This window comes from Carcharodon carcharias, chromosome 5 (assembly GCF_017639515.1).
Source record: "Carcharodon carcharias isolate sCarCar2 chromosome 5, sCarCar2.pri, whole genome shotgun sequence".
Taxonomy (NCBI): Eukaryota; Metazoa; Chordata; class Chondrichthyes; order Lamniformes; family Lamnidae; genus Carcharodon; species Carcharodon carcharias.
In genome coordinates, this window is record NC_054471.1 from 25,801,559 (window position 1) to 25,820,148 (window position 18,590).

At 47.9% G+C, this 18,590-nt stretch overlaps 1 protein-coding gene across 1 annotated transcript in view; it reads left to right on the forward strand.

Moving 5' to 3' along the window:
* The window catches only part of LOC121278336 (inositol-trisphosphate 3-kinase B-like), a 179,171-nt gene that overhangs the window by 102,841 nt on the left and 57,740 nt on the right, over window positions 1-18,590 (forward strand). The window contains exons 3-4 of the mRNA XM_041188643.1: window positions 4,481-4,694; window positions 6,480-6,684. Coding sequence (XP_041044577.1) covers window positions 4,481-4,694; window positions 6,480-6,684 — 419 coding nt within the window. The remainder of the gene's footprint in view (window positions 1-4,480; window positions 4,695-6,479; window positions 6,685-18,590) is intronic.

Below are 18,590 nucleotides of genomic sequence, written 5' to 3' on the forward strand. Positions count from 1 at the left end.
ACCCAATGGAATACTTTTTGTTTCTCCATTAATTCCCCTTCCCTTTCCTGCAAACCCTCTGAACAACAAATATCACTACCCCATAACATCAAGGGCTGACTCACCCCTGTGTCCCTTAAAATTTGTATATCTTTGCCACCTCCACCTTATACACAAGAAAAGACTTTTCCCTCACAGATGAATCTTTAAACATGTCTGCAACCTGCCTTTCAACATTCCTGTGAACAGGCTGTGAACCCATTTTCACACCGTTGGCTAATACTTGTGCTTTCTTTTCTGCTTGAACAAATCCTCCCAGTTTGTCTTGTTCTAAAGCTCCTGACTTTACAGTAACTTTCGTATTCCCTACTAATCCAAAAGTTTTCCCACATAGCCCCAGCACATTGACTTTGTATGGCCAATCTTATTACAATGAAAATGTTTAAGCTTTCTTACATCTCTCCCACTTCCAGCACCATCCCTCCAAGGCTGAGGTGAAATCTCCTTAGAATCTCCAGCTGCTCCTTCTCTTCCTTGACTATCTGCCTTCCTCTCACCTTCCCATTTTCTATCCTTCTCAGATTTAAAAGGGTGTCGAAGAAAAGGTTTTGATTTATGGACCAGCTCATAATCATCTGCTATCTCTGCTGCCCGCCTAGCAGTTTTAACACTTTGTTCCTCCACATGGGCTCTTGCTACTGAAGAAAGTGAATCTTTAAATTCTTCCCAAAGAATTATATCTCCAAGAGTTTCATAGGTTCCTTCTATTTGTAATGGTCTGATCCACCTGTCAAAATTACTTTGTTTGACTCCTTCAAACTCAATATGAGTTTGTGCAGGATATTTTCTCACATTTCGAAATTTCTGCTTGTGTGCCTCTGGAACCTACTCATCGGCATTCAAACTAGCCTTCTTCACTGCATCATATTCTCCAGACAGTCCCTCTGACAGCAATGCATATACCTCATTAGCTCCACCCATCAACCTAGACTGTAAAAGCAATGTCCAAATTACTTTTGGCCATTTCATCTGTTTAGCTATCTTCTCAAATGAGATAAAGAATGCTTCAACATCTCTTTCTTCAAACTTTGGATGAGTTTGTACAAATTTAAACATCTCCCCACTGGGCTCTGGTCTGGAAATAAGTCCTTCATCACCTACTGGTGTCTCTTTTTTAACTGCCAGCATTTTAAGCTGAATTTCTCTCTCTCTCGCTCTCTCTGTTTTTCTTTTTCCTCCTTTTCTAACATTGGCATTTCTAATTCCCTTTCCTGTTTTTTTCTTCTCATTCCCTTGCCTTACTTCTTCTCCTGCATTTCCACCTGTTCCCTTTGAAATGCTTGTTCCCTTTCCTTTTCCTCCAATTCAGTCTTTCTCATTTGTAGCTGAATTTGAGCTCATTCCAATGACTCACCCCTTGGAGATCTCAGTCTGTCGGATATTCCTTCTAATTTCAAGTGCTGTGCTATACCTTCAAATATGTCTGATTTCCTTACCCTGCAGGTAATCCTAATTGTAACTTAGCTTCCAATTCCGTCAACTTGGCTTTGGTTACCTTTTGCAAACCAACCAAGGTTATAACTTCAATTCCCAGACAAGCCTTAGCAACTGCCAAAGTCATGTTGCTGTCTCCCACTTTAAAATCTCACAATACCACTCCTAGTTAGCATACTCCTCACCCTCGTTGTCTTTAAATTCACCAATTCCAAGCCAATCAAGCAATTATTCTTTCAATATCCCGCAAAGAGCCCCCAATTATGTTATAGCATGGTGGATGGTAAACGCCGAGCTCCTGAGGAAGCTTGAAACAGCTGCCAAAATGGTTTTTGCAATTTGTATAGTTTTTTTTTATTAATTCACGGGATGTGGGCTTCACTGGCTGGGCCAGCATTTATTGCCCATCCCTAGTTGCCCTTGAGAAGGTGGTAGTGAGCTGCCTTCTTGAACCGCTGCAGTCCATGTGCTGCAGGTACACCCACAGTGCTGTTAGGAAGGGAGTTCCAGGATTTTGACCCAGCGACAGTGAAGGAACGGCGATATATTTCCAAGTCAGGATAGTGAGTGACTTGGAGGGGAACTTCCAGGTGGTGGTGTTCCCATTTATCTGCTGCCCTTCTCCTTCTAGATGGTAGTGATCGTGGGTTTGGAAAGTGCTGTCACAGGAGCCTTGGTGAATTCCTGCAGGAATTCTTTACCACAGAGGGCTGTAGAGGTTGGGTCATTAAGTATATTCAAGACTGAGATAGACAGATTTTTAATCAGTGAGGGAAGCAAGGGTTATGGGGAAAAGGCAGGAAAGTAGAGTTGAGGATTATCAGGTCAGCCATTGAATGGTGGAGCAGACTCAATGGGCTGAATGGCCTACTTCTACTCCCACGTCTTATGGTCTTAACTTAACTACCCTCAGAGCTAACCTTCCCCTTTTCTGTTCAGCAACTATCCTTATAGATTTTAAAATCTATAGGATTCCAATAATTTTTACCATACAGTGCCCTTTTTCCTTGGGGTATCCTCTGTGGCTGATAGCAACTGTGGCTTCAGGTCTGGCCTTGTTCACACTGTCTTCTGGGAGTTCTGACAAGCTACCCTGTTGTCTTCTGGGAGAAAGCAGCTATGCCCTCACATAGTATTTCCTGGAATCCATATAGGTGGAGGTAAGAGATAACAAGGGAGAGGAGACACTAATCTATAGGCCCCCTAACAGTAGCTATGCTGTAGGACAGAGAATAAATCTGGAGATAATGAGGGCTTGTAAAAAAGGCAGTACATGAATCATGGGTGACTTTAATCTTCATGTAGATTGGGCAAATCAAATTGGCAGAGGTAGATACGAGCAAGAATTCATTGAGTGTATTCAGGGCAGTTTCCTAGAACAATATGTTGTGAATCCAGCCAGGGATCAGGCTATTTTGGATCTGGTAATGTGTAATGAGGCAGGTTTAATAAATGATCTCAGAGTAAAAGATCCCCTAGGAAACAGTGACCATAACATGGCGGAATTTAGCATTCAGTTTGAGAGTGAGATACTTAGTTTGGAAACATCTGTGCTAAACTTAAATAAGGGTAATTACAATGGTATGAAGGCAGAGTTGGCTGGAGTAGATTGGGAAAGCAGTTTAGCAGAAAAGATGGTTGATGAACAATGGCAGACCTTTAAGAAAATTGTTCATGACTCTCAACAAAGATATATCCCAGTGAGGAAGGAGGACTGTAGGAAGGGGATAAACCAACCATGGTTAACCGAGGAAGTTAAGGATAGTGTCAAAGTGAAAGAAAAAACATACAATGTGGCAAAGATTAGTGGTAAGCCAGAGGATCGGGAAAGATTCAAAAACCAACAGATGAACAAAAAAATAAGAGAGGGAGAAAATAAACTTTGAGGGTAAACTAGCAATTAATATAAAAACAGACAATAAGAGCTTCTTTAAATATATAAAAAGGAAGAGAGAGACCAAAGGACCAAAGTGAATATAGGCCCCTTGGAGAATGAGGCTGGGAAAATAATGGGGAAACAGGAAAAGTTGAATAGATAATTTGCATCAGTCTTCATGGTAGAAGACACTAATAGCATTCCAAAATTACTAAGTAATCAAGGGACAAAAGGCAGGGGAAGAAATAAATACAATAACTATCACCAGAGAAAAAGTACTAGGGAAACTAATGGGTCTAAAGGTCAATAAGTCACCTGGACTGGATATTAAAGGAAATAACTGCAGAGATAATGGATGCACTGGTAGTAAACTCCCAAGAATCCTTAAATTTTGGACAAGTCCCAGAGGATTGGAAAACTGCCAATGTATTCAAAAATGGAAACAACAAACAGGTAACTAAAGGCCAGTTTATCTGTCATTGGGAAAATGTTAAACTCTGGGGACATAGATTCAAATCCCACCATGGGAGCTACTGGAATTTAAGTTCAGTTAATAAACGTGGTGCAATAGCAAACTTGTCTCATCATTTGTGACCCTGAAACTATCATCAATTGTCATAGTGACCCACGTGGTTCACATATGTCCTTTAGGGGAGGAAATCTACCACCCTTCCCTGGTCTAGCCTACATGTATCTCCAGGCCCACAGCAATGTAGTTCACTCTTAACTGCCCTCTGAAACAGTTTGGTAAGCCACTCCATTCAGGGGCAATTAGGGATGGGCAACAAGTGCTGGTCTTGCAAGTGACACCCACATCCCATGAAAGAATAATTTAAAAAAAAGGAGACCAAAACTGTTCAGGTAGCATCCAAATCTGTATGAAGCAGTGCACCTGGACCTGTGGAAAGTCACTGACAGAGTGACACACAAAAGGCCGCTTCACAGTGGGACATGGGTAAAAGCGGAGGTGGGTTGGGAATTGGCTGAAAGAAGGTGAAGAGCAAGAATTAAGAGATTGAAATCAGCCAGGTTGGGAGTGGGGTGGGGTGGAGGGTGCAGGGAGGCACTGAGTGGACAGGCCTGGGGAAGCCATATTGTTTCTAATCCCTGTCCGTGCCTTCTCCAACACAGGTAGCTTCAAGGCGGGAGCAAATGGCAAAATCTTGAAGAAGTACTGCGAGTGTGAGCAGCGCTGCCTGGACCGCCTGATGGGTGATGCACTGCGCCCCTATGTGCCGGCTTACCATGGCGAAGTGGAGAAGGATGGCGAGAGGTACAACCAGATGGACGACCTACTGGCAGATTTTGACCTGCCATGCGTCATGGACTGCAAAATGGGAGTGAGGTGAGTTGCCTGGCTCCTCATCGTTAGGAAGAGGAGGAGGCCCATTCAGCTCTTGGGCTAGATCCCACCATTCAATTAGATTGTGGCCAATCTCTACGTCAACTCTATTCACCCACTTTAGCGCCAGATCCCTTAAAAGTAGGATTGACCACTCAGTCACCCCAACCCCTAACCCTCCCTTCAATCATGCATATCATTCACATTGCCCCACTCAGGCTAATGGCACTGGCACCTCACCCCACTGCCCTGTCCCAGTGCCCCTTTCTCCCGCTAGTCGTGATTTCTTACTGCCGTGCCGCTCACACTTTCCGCTGGCCCTCGCAGGACCCAGCACGCTCTGGCTCTGCTCACCGCAACCCCCCCCCCGACCCTGCCGCACCCCCCCACAAATGTCACCCGCCACACCGAGGCACATTCCCTGCAGCTTTAGTATTGTCACTGGAGCTGGTCCCCTTGCGCCCGTGTGTGTGCCAACAACTGCTCCGCCGGGGACAGGGATTTGGAACTCGAACGTGAGCTGGCACCGATCGGTGACCATGTATGTGGAGAGAGTTCCTCCTTCCCCTCCCACAGAGTCACCGGTGGGCGGTGGGTACATAGCATCTGATCAACATCTCTGGACCTACCTGCAGTGGACCAAGGCTAATGTTCAGAACATCTCTGGGATTTGTCCTACTGTATGTGGTGGGAAATTACCCACCGCCAACCCCCCCACCCCCATAGACTGAGACCACTTCTGTTTTCTCACAGTGTTTAACAAAGCATAATTTCACATCTTTGTAATGAGCTTAAGCCCATGACACTCCTCCGCCCACCCACCCCAAGGTGTGGGCCCCGATGTTCTGCACCTTGTGCACCCTGCTATCCTGGGCCTCGGGCAGGAGGGTAGGGGTTGGGCCATTGTGAGGATTGACATGTTTGTGACCAATGGCGGGACTGTGGGGGTGGGGGAGGTGCAGGCAGGAGGTTGAAGCTTCAGCCAGACTTGACCACCATAAGACATGGGCTTATTGGCCAGTACCTGCAGAAATAAAGGAAGGGAGGGGCAGGAGCGCGGAAGGGAGAGGGGGTGGGGATAAGGGAGGGTGGGGAGAAGGGAGGGGGTGGGGGCAAGGGAAGGGGGAGGGCGAAGGGTGTGGGTAAGGGGTTAAGGGAGGATAAGGGGGGGAAGGGAGAAGGGAGGGGTGAGGGGTAAGGGAGGGGGGAAGGGGGTAAGGGAAGGAGGTAATGGGGAAGTGGGGATGGGTGAAGGTAAGGGGAGGGGGAAGGGGGGAGGAGAGAGGGGAAGAGAGGGACAGGGGAGGGGGAGGGAAAAGAGGGACAGGGGAGGGGGAGGGAAGAGAGGGACAGGGGGAGGGGGAGGGAAAAGAGGGACAGGGGAGGGGGAGGGAAAAGAGGGACAGGGGAGGGGGAGGGAAGAGAGGGCCAGGGGAGGGGGAGGGAAGAGAGGGACAGGGGAGGGGGAGGGAAGAGAGGGACAGGGGAGGGGGAGGGAAGAGAGGGCCAGGGGAGGGGGAGGGAAGAGAGGGACAGGGGAGGGGGAGGGAAGAGAGGGACAGGGGAGGGGGAGGGAAGAGAGGGACAGGGGAGGGGGAGGGAAGAGAGGGACAGGGGAGGGGGAGGGAAGAGAGGGACAGGGGAGGGGGAGGGAAGAGAGGGACAGGGGAGGGGGAGGGAAGAGAGGGACAGGGGGGGGGAGGGAAGGGGAAAATATAAAATTTCCTTCCTCCCCTTGCCGTCCTGTCCAATGGCCCACGCTCACCTTGCCAATTGCTGTCTTCACAGGACATACCTGGAAGAGGAGTTGACCAAAGCGAGGAAGAAGCCCAGCCTGAGGAGGGACATGTACCTGAAGATGGTGGAGGTGGATCCTGAGGCACCGACAGAAGAGGAGAAGACCCAGCGGGCTGTCACCAAGCCGCGATACATGCAGTGGAGGGAAACCATCAGCTCCACAGCCACGCTAGGCTTCAGGATCGAAGGGGTCAAGGTGAGTGAGCCAGAAACTGCTCTAACATGTCTAAAAACCGAAAACACAGCAAATCTTCAGCAGCTCAGGCAGCATCTATGAAGCGAGGAACAGAGATAATGGCGGGCCGGGGGAGGGGCGGTGGGGGTGATGACTTTCCAGGCTCCTTGGAGGCGGGTTTGGATGCTGGATGTGGGCTGTGGGATGGGGGCCAGGAAAGTCATGGAAAACCCCATCGACCCACCTCTGGCCGTGTTTCCCAGCAGCGGGCTGTCAGTGGAATCAGGAAGCTGCTTGCTGAAGACAGGCAGGCAACCGGGGCTCTTAAGGCCTCAATAAGTGGCCATTTTCAGAGAGGGGTGCAGGCTTATCAGTCTCCCAGGGCCCCAGCCCTCCCACCCTTACTGTGTCATCGGCTGAGGCACCTGTCGGCATAACGGTTCAGAAAGTGGACCATCCACGGTCACACCAATTCCTGTGGAGGCTTTAGCCCTCTACACTGACGGCCCTGACTGCTCTGGGCCTACTACTTAAACATGTCATCTAAACCCTTGAGTTGTCCTCTTGCTCTCCCTCTGCTAGAGCAGTGCTCTCCTCTCCCAGTGAGGCTGCCGGCCAACAATCCCTTAAGGCCCACCTCCCCTGTTTCATGTGTCACCTGTGGCAAATTTTTTTATTCATTCATTCACAGGATGTGGGCATCACTGTCTGGGCCAGCATTTATTGCCCATCCCTAATTGCCCTTGAGAAGGTGGTGGTGAGCTGCCTTCTTGAACCGCTGCAGTCCATGTGGTGTGGGTACACCCACAGTGCTGTTAGGAAGGGAATTCCTGGATTTTGACCCAATGACAGTGAAGGAACGGTGATATATTTCCAAGTCAGGATGGTGAGTGACTTGGAGGGGAACTTCCAGGTGGTGATGTTCCCATCTATCTGCTGTCCTTGTCCTTCTAGATGGTAGTGGTCGTGGGTTTGGAATATGCTGTGTAAGGAGCCTTGGTGAATTCCTGCAGTGCATCTTGTAGATGGTACACACTGCTGCCACTGTGCGTCAGTGGTGGAGGGAGTGAATGTTTGTGGATGGGGTGCCAATCAAGGGGACTGCTTTGTCCTGGACGCCGTCCAGCTTTTTGAGTATTGTGGGAGCTGCACTCATCCAGGCAAGTGGGGAATATTCCATCACACTCCTGACTTGTGCCGTGTAGACGGTAGACAGGCTTTGGGGAGTCAAGAAGTGAGTTACTCATCACAGGATTCCTAGCCTCTGATCTGCTCTTGTAGCCACAGTATTTATATGGCTAGTCCAGTTCAGTGTCTGTTTGTAATAACCCCCTGGTTGTTGATAATGGAGGATTCAATGATGGTAATGCCATTGAACATCAAGAGCTGCTGGTTAGGTTCTCTCTTGTTGGAGATGGTCATTGCCTGGCACATGTTTGAATGCTACTTGCCACTTGTCAGCCCAAGCCTGGATATTGTCCATGTCTTGCTGCATTTGGACATGGACTGCTTCAGTATCTGAGGAGTCATGAATGGTGCTGAACATTGTGCAATCATCAGAGACCATCCCCACTTCTGACCTTATGATGGAAGGAAGGTCATCGATGAAGCAGCTGAAGATGGTTGGGCCGAGGACACTACCCTGAGGAACTCCTGCAGTGATGCCCTGGAGCTGAGATGACTGACCTCCAACAACCACAACCATCTTCCTTTGTGCTCGGTATGACTCCAACCAGTGGAGAGTTTTCCCCCGGATTCCCACTGACTCCAGTTTTGCTAGGGCTCCTTGATGCCGCACTCGGTCAAATGCTGCCTTGATGTCAAGGCCAGTCACTCTCACCTCACCTCGGGAGTTCAGATCTTTTGTCCATGTTTGAACCAAGGCTGTAATGAGGTCAGGAGCTGAGCGACTCTGGCAGAACCCAAACTGGGCATCAGTGAGCAGGTTATTGCTAAGCAAGTGCTGCTTGATAACACTGTTAAAGACCCCTTCCATTACTTTACTGATGATGGAGAGTAGACTGATGGGGTGGTAATTGGCCGGGTTGGATTTGTCCTGCTTTTTGTGTACAGGACACACATAGACAATTTTCCACATAGCCGGGTAGATGCCAGTGTTGCAGCTGTACTGGAACAACTTGGCTAGGGACGCGGCAAGTTCTGGAGCACAAGTCTTCAGTACCTTCCAAACTCATGACCACTACCATCTAGAAGGACAAAAGCAGCAGATAGATGAGAGCACCACCACCTGGAAGTTCCCTGCAAGTCACTCACCATCCTGACTTGGAAATATATTGCCGTTCCTTCACTGTTGCTGGGTCAAAATCCTGGAACTCCCTCCCTAACAGCACTGTGGGTGTACCTACACCACATGGACTGCAGCGGCTCAAGAAGGCAGCTCACCACCACCTTCTCAAGGGCAACTAGGGATGGGTAATAAACGCTGGTGTAGCCAGTGATGCCCACATCCCATGAATGAATAAAAAAAAATATTGTCAGGGCCCATTGCCTTAGCAGTATCCAGTGCCTTCAGCCATTTCTTGATATCACGTTGAGTGAATCAAATTGGCTGAAGACTGGCATCTATGATGCTGGGGACCTCCAGAGGAGGCCGAGATGGATCATCCATTCAACACTTCTGGCTGAAGATTGTTGCGAATGCTTCAGCCTTATCTTTTGCACTGTTGTGCTGGGCTCTCCAGCAGTGTATGAGTGTAAGGTGTGTCAGTGTGTATGTAATTTATGTGTGTGTGTAATTTGTGTATGTGAGTGTGTGTGTGAGATGTGTGAATGTGTGCGTAACTATATGTGTAAGGTGCATGTAAGTGTGAATGTAATGTGTGTATCAGTGTGTGTATATGAATGTGCATGTATCAGTGTGTGTAAGGTATTGGAGAGTGTGTGTGTAATGTGTGTATGTGAATGTGTGGAAGGTGTGTGAGAGTGCGTGTAAGGTTTGTGAGTGTGTGTGTAAAGTGTGCGCAAGGTGTGTGAGAGGGTGTGTGTAAGATGTGTGAGAGTGTGTGTGTATAAGCTGTGTGGGTGTTTGTTGGGTGTGTGAGAGTGTGGGTAAACTGTGAGACAGTGTGTGTAAGGTGTGGGTGTGTGTGTGTACGAGTGTGTGTAAGGTGTGAATGTGTGTGTAAGGGGCGTGTATGTATGTGTGTAAGGTGTGTGAGAATGTTTGTGTGTAAGGTGTGTGAGAGGGTGTGTGTAAGATGTGTGAGAGTGTGAGTGTATAATGTGTGTGGGTATGTATAAGGTGTGTGGTTGTGTGTAAGGTGTGTGAGAATGTGTGTAAACTGTGAGACAGTGTGTGTAAGGTGTGGGTGTGTGCGTGTAAGGTGTGTGAGAGTGTGTGTATGTGGAAGGTTTGGGAGAGTGTGGGTAAAGTGCATGTGTGTGTGTGTCTGTGTATGGTGTGGGAGAGTGTGTGTAAGGTGTGTGTGTCTGTGTAAGGTGTGGGAGAGTGTGTGTAGGGTGTGTGAGAGTGTGTGTAAGGTGTGTGTGTCTGTGTAACGTGTGGGAGAGTGTGTGTAAGGTGTGTGAGAGTGTGTGTAAGGTGTGTGTGTCTGTGTAAGGTGTGTGAGAGTGTGTGCAAGGTGTGTGTGTCTGTGTAATGTGTGGGAGGGTGTGTATAAGGTGTGTGTGTCTGTGTAAGGTGTGTGAGAGTGTGTTGAAGGTGTGAGGGAGTGTGTGTAAGGTGTGGGAGAGTGTGTGTAAGGTGTGGGACAGTGTGTGTAAGGTGTGTGTGTCTGTGTAAGGTGTGTGAGAGTGTGTGTAAGGTGTGTGTGTCTGTGTAAGGTGTGGGAGAGTGTGTGTAAGGTGTGTGTGTCTGTGTAAGGTGTGGGAGGGTGTGTATAAGGTGTGTGTGTCTGTGTAAGGTGTGTGAGAGTGTGTTGAAGGTGTGAGGGAGTGTGTGTAAGGTGTGGGAGAGTGTGTGTAAGGTGTGGGACAGTGTGTGTAAGGTGTGTGTGTCTGTGTAAGGTGTGTGAGAGTGTGTGTAAGGTGTGTGTGTCTGTGTAAGGTGTGGGAGAGTGTGTGTAAGGTGTGTGTGTCTGTGTAAGGCGTGGGAGAGTGTGTGTAAGGTGTGTGTCTGTTAAGGTGTGTGACAGTGTGTGTAAGGTGTGGGAGAGTGTGTGTAAGGTGTGTGAGAGGGTGTGCAAGGTGTGTGTGTCTGTGTAAGGTGTGGGAGAGTGTGTATAAGGTGTATGTGTCTGTGTAAGGTGTGTGAGAGTGTGTTTAAGGTGTGTGAGAGTGTGTGTAAGGTGTGGGAGAATGTTTGTAAGTTGTGGGAGCGTGTGTGTAAGGTGTGTGTGTCTGTGTAAGGTGTGGGAGAGTGTGTGTAAGGTGTGTATGTCTGTGTAAGGTGTGTGAGAGTGTGTGTAAGGTGTGTGTGTCTGTGTAAGGTGTGGGAGAGTGCATGTCAGGTGTGTGTGTCTGTGTAAGGTGTGTGTGTCTGTGTAAGGTGTGAGAGTGTGTGTAAGGTGTGTGTGTCTGTGTAAGGTGTGGAAGAGTGTGTGTAAGGTGTATGTGTCTGTGTAAGGTGTGGGAGAGTGTGTGTAAGTTGTGTGCGTCTGTGTAAGGTGTGGGAGAGTGTGTGTAAGGTGTGTGTGTCTGTGTAAGGTGTGGGAGAGTGTGTGTAAGGTGTGTGTGTCTGTGCAAGGTGTGTGAGAGTGTGTGTAACGTGTGTGTGTCTGTGTAAGGTGTGTGAGAGTGTGTGTAAGGTGTGTGTGTCTGTGTAAGGTTTGGGAGAGTGTGGGTAAGGTATGTGTGTCTATGTAAGATGTGTGAGAATGTGTGCAAGTTGTGTGTGTCTGTGTAAGGTGTGGGAGTGTGTGTGTAAGGTGTGTGCGTCTGTGTAAGGTGTGTGTGTCTGTGTACGGTGTGTGACAGTGTGTGTAAGGTGTGTGAGAGTGTGTGTAAGGTGTGTGAGAGTGTGTGTAAGGTGTGTGAGAGTGTGTGTAAGGTGTGTGTGTCTGTGTAAGGTGTGGGAGAGTGTGTGTAAGGTGTGTGTGACTGTGTAAGGTGTGTGAGAGTGTGTGTAAGGTGTGTGTGTCTGTGTAAGGTGTGGGAGAGTGTGTGTAAGGTGTGTGTGTCTGTGTAAGCAGTGTGAGAGTGTGTGTAAGGTGTGTGTGTCTGTGTAAGGTGTGTGAGAGTGTGTGTAAGGTATGTGTGTCTGTGTAAGGTGTGGGAGAGTGTGTGTAAGGTGTGTGTGTCTGTTAAGGTGTGTGACAGTGTGTGTAAGGTGTGGGAAAGTGTGTGTAAGGTGTGTGAGAGTGTGTGCAAGGTGTGTGTGTCTGTGTAAGGTGTGGGAGAGTGTGTATAAGGTGTATGTGTCTGTGTAAGGTGTGTGAGAGTGTGTTTAAGGTGTGTGAGAGTGTGTGTAAGGTGTGGGAGAATGTTTGTAAGTTGTGGGAGAGTGTGTGTAAGGTGTGTGTGTCTGTGTAAGGTGTGGGAGAGTGTGTGTAAGGTGTGTGTGTCTGTGTAAGGTGTGGGAGAGTGCGTGTAAGGTGTGTGTGTCTGTGTAAGGTGTGTGTGTCTGTGTAAGGTGTGAGAGTGTGTGTAAGGTGTGTGTGTCTGTGTAAGGTGTGGAAGAGTGTGGGTAAGGTATGTGTGTCTATGTAAGATGTGTGAGAATGTGTGCAAGTTGTGTGTGTCTGTGTAAGGTGTGGGAGTGTGTGTGTAAGGTGTGTGCGTCTGTGTAAGGTGTGTGTGTCTGTGTACGGTGTGTGAGAGTGTGTGTAAGGTGTGTGAGAGTGTGTGTAAGGTGTATGAGAGTGTGTGTAAGGTGTGTGTGTCTGTGTAAGGTGTGGGAGAGTGTGTGTAAGGTGTGTGTGACTGTGTAAGGTGTGTGAGAGTGTGTGTAAGGTGTGTGTGTCTGTGTAAGGTGTGGGAGAGTGTGTGTAAGGTGTGTGTGTCTGTGTAAGCAGTGTGAGAGTGTGTGTAAGGTGTGTGTGTCTGTGTAAGGTGTGTGAGAGTGTGTGTAAGGTATGTATGTCTGTGTAAGGTGTGGGAGAATGTGTGTAAAGTGTGTGTGTCTGTGTAAAGTGTGTGAGAGTGTGTGTAAGGTGTGGGAGAGTGTGAGTAAGTGTGTGTTTCTGTGTACAGTGTGGGAGAGTCTGTGTAAGGTGTGTGTCTGTGTAAGGTGCGGGAGAGTGTGTGTAAGGTGTGTGAGAGGGTGTGTGTAAGATGTGTGAGAGTGTGTGTGTATAAGGTGTGTGGGTGTGTGTAGGGTGTGTGAGAGTGTGTGTAAACTGTGAGGCAGTGTGTGTAAGGTGTGGGTGTGTGTGTGTGTACGAGTGTGTGTAAGGTGTGAATGTGTGTGTAAGGGGCGTGTATGTATGTGTGTAAGGTGTGTGAGAATGTTTGTGTGTAAGGTGTGTGAGAGGGTGTGTGTAAGATGTGTGAGAGTGTGTGTGTATAAGGTGTGTGGGTGTGTATAAGGTGTGTGGCTGTGTGTAAGGTGTGTGAGAGTGTGTGTAAACTGTGAGACAGTGTGTGTAAGGTGTGAATGTGTGTGTATGGGGCGTGTATGTATGTGTGTAAGGTGTGTGAGAATGTTTGTGTATAAGGTGTGCGAGAGGGTGTGTGTAAGATGTGTGAGAGTGTGTGTGTATAAGGTGTGTGGGTGTGTATAAGGTGTGTGGGTGTGCATAAGGTATGTGGGTGTGTGTGAGAGTGTGTGTATGTGTAAGGTTTGGGAGAGTGTGGGTAAGGTGCATGTGTTGGTGTGTCTGTGTAAGGTGTGGAAGAGTGTGTGTAAGGTGTGTGTCTGTGTAAGGTGTGTGAGAGTGTGTGTAAGGTGTGTGTGTCTGTGTAAGGTGTGTGAGAGTGTGTGTAAGGTGTGTGTGTCTGTGTAAGGTGTGTGAGAGTGTGTGTAAGGTGTGTGTGTCTGTGTAAGGTGTGGGAGAGTGTGTGTAAGGTGTGTGTGTCTGTGTAAGGTGTGGGAGAGTGTGTGTAAGGTGTGTGTGTCTGTTAAGGTGTGTGACAGTGTGTGTAAGGTGTGGGAGAGTGTGTGTAAGGTGTTTGAGAGTGTGTGCAAGGTGTGTGTGTCTGTGTAAGGTGTGGGAGAGTGTGTATAAGGTGTGTGTGTCTGTGTAAGGTGTGTGAGAGTGTGTTTAAGGTGTGTGAGAGTGTGTGTAAGGTGTGGGAGAATGTTTGTAAGTTGTGGGAGAGTGTGTGTAAGGTGTGTGTGTCTGTGTAAGGTGTGGGAGAGTGTGTGTAAGGTGTGTGTGTGTCTGTGTAAGGAGTGTGAGAGTATGTGTAAGGTGTGTGCGTCTGTGTAAGGTGTGTGTGTCTGTGTAAGGTGTGAGAGTGTGTGTAAGGTGTGTGTGTCTGTGTAAGGTGTGTGTGTCTGTGTAAGGTGTGAGAGTGTGTGTAAGGTGTGTGTGTCTGTGTAAGGTGTGGAAGAGTGTGTGTAAGGTGTATGTGTCTGTGTAAGGTGTGGGAGAGTGTGTGTAAGTTGTGTGCATCTGTGTAAGGTGTGGGAGAGTGTGTGTAAGGTGTGTGTGTCTGTGTAAGGTGTGGGAGAGTGTGTGTAAGGTGTGTGTGTCTGTGCAAGGTGTGTGAGAGTGTGTGTAACGTGTGTGTGTCTGTGTAAGGTGTGTGAGAGTGTATTTAAGGTGTGTGAGAGTGTGTGTAAGGTGTGGGAGAGAGTGTGTAAGGTGTGGGAGAGTGTGTGTAAGGTGTGTGTGTCTGTGTAAGATGTGTGAGTGTGTGTGTAAGGGATGTGTGTCTGTGTAATTTGTGGGAGAGCGTGTGTAAGGTGTGTGTGACACTGTGTAAGTTGTGACAGAGTGTGTGTAAGGTGTGTGTGTCTGTGTAAGGTGTGTGAGAGTATGTTTCAGGTGTGTGAGTGTGTGTGTAAGGTGTGTGAGAGTGTGTGTAAGGTGTGTGAGAGTGTGTGTAGTGTGTGTGTCTGTGTAAGGTGTGGGAGAGAGTGGGTAAGGTGTGTGTGTCTGTGTAAGGTGTGTGAGAGTGTGTGTAAGGTGTGTGTGTCTGTGTAAGGTGTGGGAGAGTGTGTGTAATGTGTATGTGTCTGTGTAAGGTGTGTGAGAGTGTATGTAAGGTGTGTGTGACTATGTAAGATGTGGGAGAGTGTGTGTAAGGTATGTGTGTCTGTGTAAGGTGTGTGTGTCTGGATAAGGTGTGTGTGTCTGTGTAATGTGTATGAGAGTGTATATAAGGTGTGTGAGAGTGTGTGTAAGGTGTGTGAGAGTGTCTGTAAGGTGTTTGTGTCTGTGTAAGTTGTGGGAGAGTGTGTGTAAGGTGTGTGTGTCGTGTAAGGTGTGGGAGAGTGTGTATAAGGTGCGTGTCTGTGTAAGGTGTGTGAGAGTGTGTGTAAGGTGTGTGTGTCGTGTAAGGTGTGGGAGAGTGTGTATAAGGTGTGTGTCTGTGTAAGGTGCGTGAGAGTGTGTGTAAGGTGTGTGTGTCTGTGTAAGGTGTGTGAGAGTGTGTGTAAGGTGTGTGTGTCTGTGTAAGTTGTGGGAGAGTGTGGGTAAGGTGTGTGTGTCTGTGTAAGGTGTGTGAGAGTGAGTGTAAGATCTGTGAGAGTGTTTATAAGGTGTGTTTGTCTGTGTAAGGTGTGTGAGTATGTGTGTAAGGTGTGTGTGTCTGTGTAAGGTGTGTGAGAGTGTGTGTGTCTGTGTAAGGTGTGGGAGAGTGTGTATAAGGTGTGTGTGTCTGTGTAAGGTGTGTGAGAGTGTGTGTAAGGTGTGTGTGTCTGTGTAAGGTGCGGGAGAGTGTGTGTAAGGTGTGTGTGAGGGTGTGTGTAAGATGTGTGAGAGGGTGTGTGTATAAGGTGTGTGGGTGTGTGTATGAGTGTGTGTAAGGTGTGAATATGTGAGTAAGGGGCATGTATGTATGTGTGTAAGGTGTGTGAGGATCTTTGTGTGTAAGGTGTGTGAGAGGATGTGTGTAAGATGTGTGAGAGTGTGTGTGTATAAGGTGTGTGAGTGTGTATAAGGTGTCTGGATGTGTGTAAGATGTGTGAGAGTGTGTGTGTATAAGGTGTGTGAGTGTGCATAAGGTGTGTGTGTCTCTGTAAGGTGTGTGAGAGTGTGTGTAAGGTGTGAGAGAGTGTTTGTAAGGTGTGTGTGTCTGTGTAAGGTGTGTGAGAGTGTGTGTAAGGTGTATGTGTCTGTGTAAGGTGTGTGAGAGTGTGTGTAAGGTGTGGGAGAGTGTGTGTGTCTGTGTAAGGTGTGTGAGAGTGTGTGTAAGGTGTGTGTGACACTGTGTAAGGTGTGTGAGAGTGTGTGTAAGGTGTGTGTGTCTGTGTAAGGTGTGTGAGAGTGTGTGTAAGGTGTGTGAGAGTGTGTGTAGTGTGTGTGTGTGTCTGTGTAAGGTGTGGGAGAGTGTGTGTAAGGTCTGTTTGTCTGTGTAAGGTGTATGAGAGTGTGTGTAAGGTGTATGTGTCTGTGTAAGGTGTGGGAGAGTGTGTGTAAGGTGTGTGTGTCTGTGTTAGGTGTGTGAGAGTGTGTGTAAGGTGTGTGTGTCTGTGTAAGTTGTGGGAGAATGTGTGTAAGGTGTGTGTGTCTGTTAAGGTGTGTGAGAGTGTGTGTAAGTTGTGTGTGTCGTGTAAGGTGTGGGAGAGTGTGTATAAGGTGCGTGTCTGTGTAAGGTGTGTGAGAGTGTGTGTAAGGTGTTTGTGTCTGTGTAAGGTGTGGGAGAGTGTGTATAAGGTGTGTGTGTCTGTGTAACGTGTGGGAGGGTGTGTGTAAGGTGTGTGTGTCTGTGTAAGGAGCGGGAGAGTGTGTGTAAGGTGTGTGAGAGGGTGTGTAAGATGTGTGAGAGTGTGTGTGTATAAGGTGTGTGGGTGTGTGTAGGGTGTGTGAGAGTGTGTGTAAACTGTGAGACAGTGTCTGTAAGGTGTGAATGTGTGTGTAAGGGGCATGTATGTATGTGTGTAAGGTGTGTGAGAATGTTTGTGTGTAAGGTGGGTGAGAGGGTGTGTGTAAGATGTGTGATAGTGTGTGTGTATAAGGTGTGTGGATGTGTATAAGGTGTGTGGGTGTGTGTAAGGTGTGTGAGAGTGTGTGTAAACTGTGAGAGAGTGTGTGTAAGGTGTGGGTGTGTGTGTGTAAGGTGTTTGAGAGTGTGTGTAAGGTGTGTGTGTCTGTGTAAGGTGTGTGAGAGTGTGTGTAAGGTGTTTGTGTCTGTGTAAGGTCTGTATGTCTGTGTAAGATGCGTGAGAGCGTATGTGTCTGTGTAAGGTGCGTGAGAGTGTGTGTAATGTGTGTGTGTCTGTGTAAGATGTGTGAGAGTGTGTGTAAGGTGTGTGTGTCTGTTTAAGGTGTGGGAGAGTGTGTGTAAGGTGTGTGTGTCTGTGTAAGGTGTGGGAGAGTGTTTGTAAGGTGTGTGTGTCTGTGTAAGGTGTGTGTGTGTGTGTTAGCTGTGTGAGAGTGTGTGTAAGGTGTGTTAGATTGTGTGTGTAAGGTGTGTGAGAGTGTGTGTAAGGTGTGTGTGTCTGTGTAAGGTGTATGAGAATGTGTGTAAGGTGTGTGTGTCTGTGTAAGGTGTGTGAGAATGTGTGTAAGGTGTGTGTGACACTGTGTAAGGTGTGGGAGAGTTTTTGTAAGGTGAGTGCGACACTTTGTAAGCTGTGTGAGAATGTGTGTAAGGTGTGTGTGGCTGTGTAAGGTGTGTGAGAGTGTGTGTAAGGTGTGTGTGTCTGTGTAAGGTGTGTAAGAGTGTGTGTAAGGTGTGTGTGTCTGTGTAAAGTGTGGGAGAGTGTGTGTAAGGTATGTGTGTCTGTGTAAGGTGTGTGAGAGTGTTTGTAAGGTGTGTGTGTCTGTGTAAGGTGTGGGAGAGTGTGTATAAGGTGTGTGTGTCTGTGTAACGTGTGGGAGGGTGTGTGTAAGGTGTGTGTGTCTGTGTAAGGAGCGGGAGAGTGTGTGTAAGGTGTGTGAGAGGGTGTGTGTAAGATGTGTGAGAGTGTGTGTGTATAAGGTGTGTGTGTGTGTGTAGGGTGTGTGAGAGTGTGTGTAAACTGTGAGACAGTGTGTGTAAGGTGTGGGTGTGTGTGTCTGTGTAAGGTGTGGGAGAATGTGTGTAAGGTGTGTGTGTCTGTGTAACGTGTCTGAGAATGTGTGTAAGGTGTGTGTGTCTGTGTAAGGTGTGGGAGAGTTTGTGTAAGGTGTGTGTGTCTGTGTAAGGTGTGGGAGAATGTGTGTAAGGTGTGTGTGTTGTGTAAGGTGTATGAGAGTGTGTGTAAGGTGTGGGAGAGTGTGTGTAAGGTGTGTGTGTCTGTTAAGTTGTGGGAGAGTGTGTGTAAGGTGTGTGTGTCTGTGTAAGGTGTGTGAGAGTGTGTGTAACGTGTGTGTGTCTGTGTAAGGTGTGTGAGAGTGTATTTAAGGTGTGTGAGAGTGTGTGTAAGGTGTGGGAGAGAGTGTGTAAGGTGTGTGAGAGTATGTGTAAACTGTGAGAGAGTGTGTGTAAGGTGTGGGTGTGTGTGTGTAAGGTGTTTGAGAGTGTGTGTAAGGTGTGTGTGTCTGTGTAAGGTGTGTGAGAGTGTGTGTAAGGTGTTTGTGTCTGTGTAAGGTGTGGAAGACTGCGTGTAAGGTCTGTATGTCTGTGTAAGATGCGTGAGAGCGTATGTGTCTGTGTAAGGTGCGTGAGAGTGTGTGTAATGTGTGTGTGTCTGTGTAAGCTGTGTGAGAGTGTGTGTAAGGTGTGTGTGTCTGTTTAAGGTGTGGGAGAGTGTGTGTAAGGTGTGTGTGTCTGTGTAAGGTGTGTGAGAGTGTGTGTAAGGTGTGTGTGTCTGTGTAAGGTGTGGGAGAGTGTTTGTAAGGTGTGTGTGTCTGTGTAAGGTGTGTGTGTCTGTGTAAGGTGTGTGAGAGTGTGTGTAAGGTGTGTTAGATTCTGTGTGTAAGGTGTGTGAGAGTGTGTGTAAAGTGTGTGTGTCTGTGTAAGGTGTGTGAGAATGT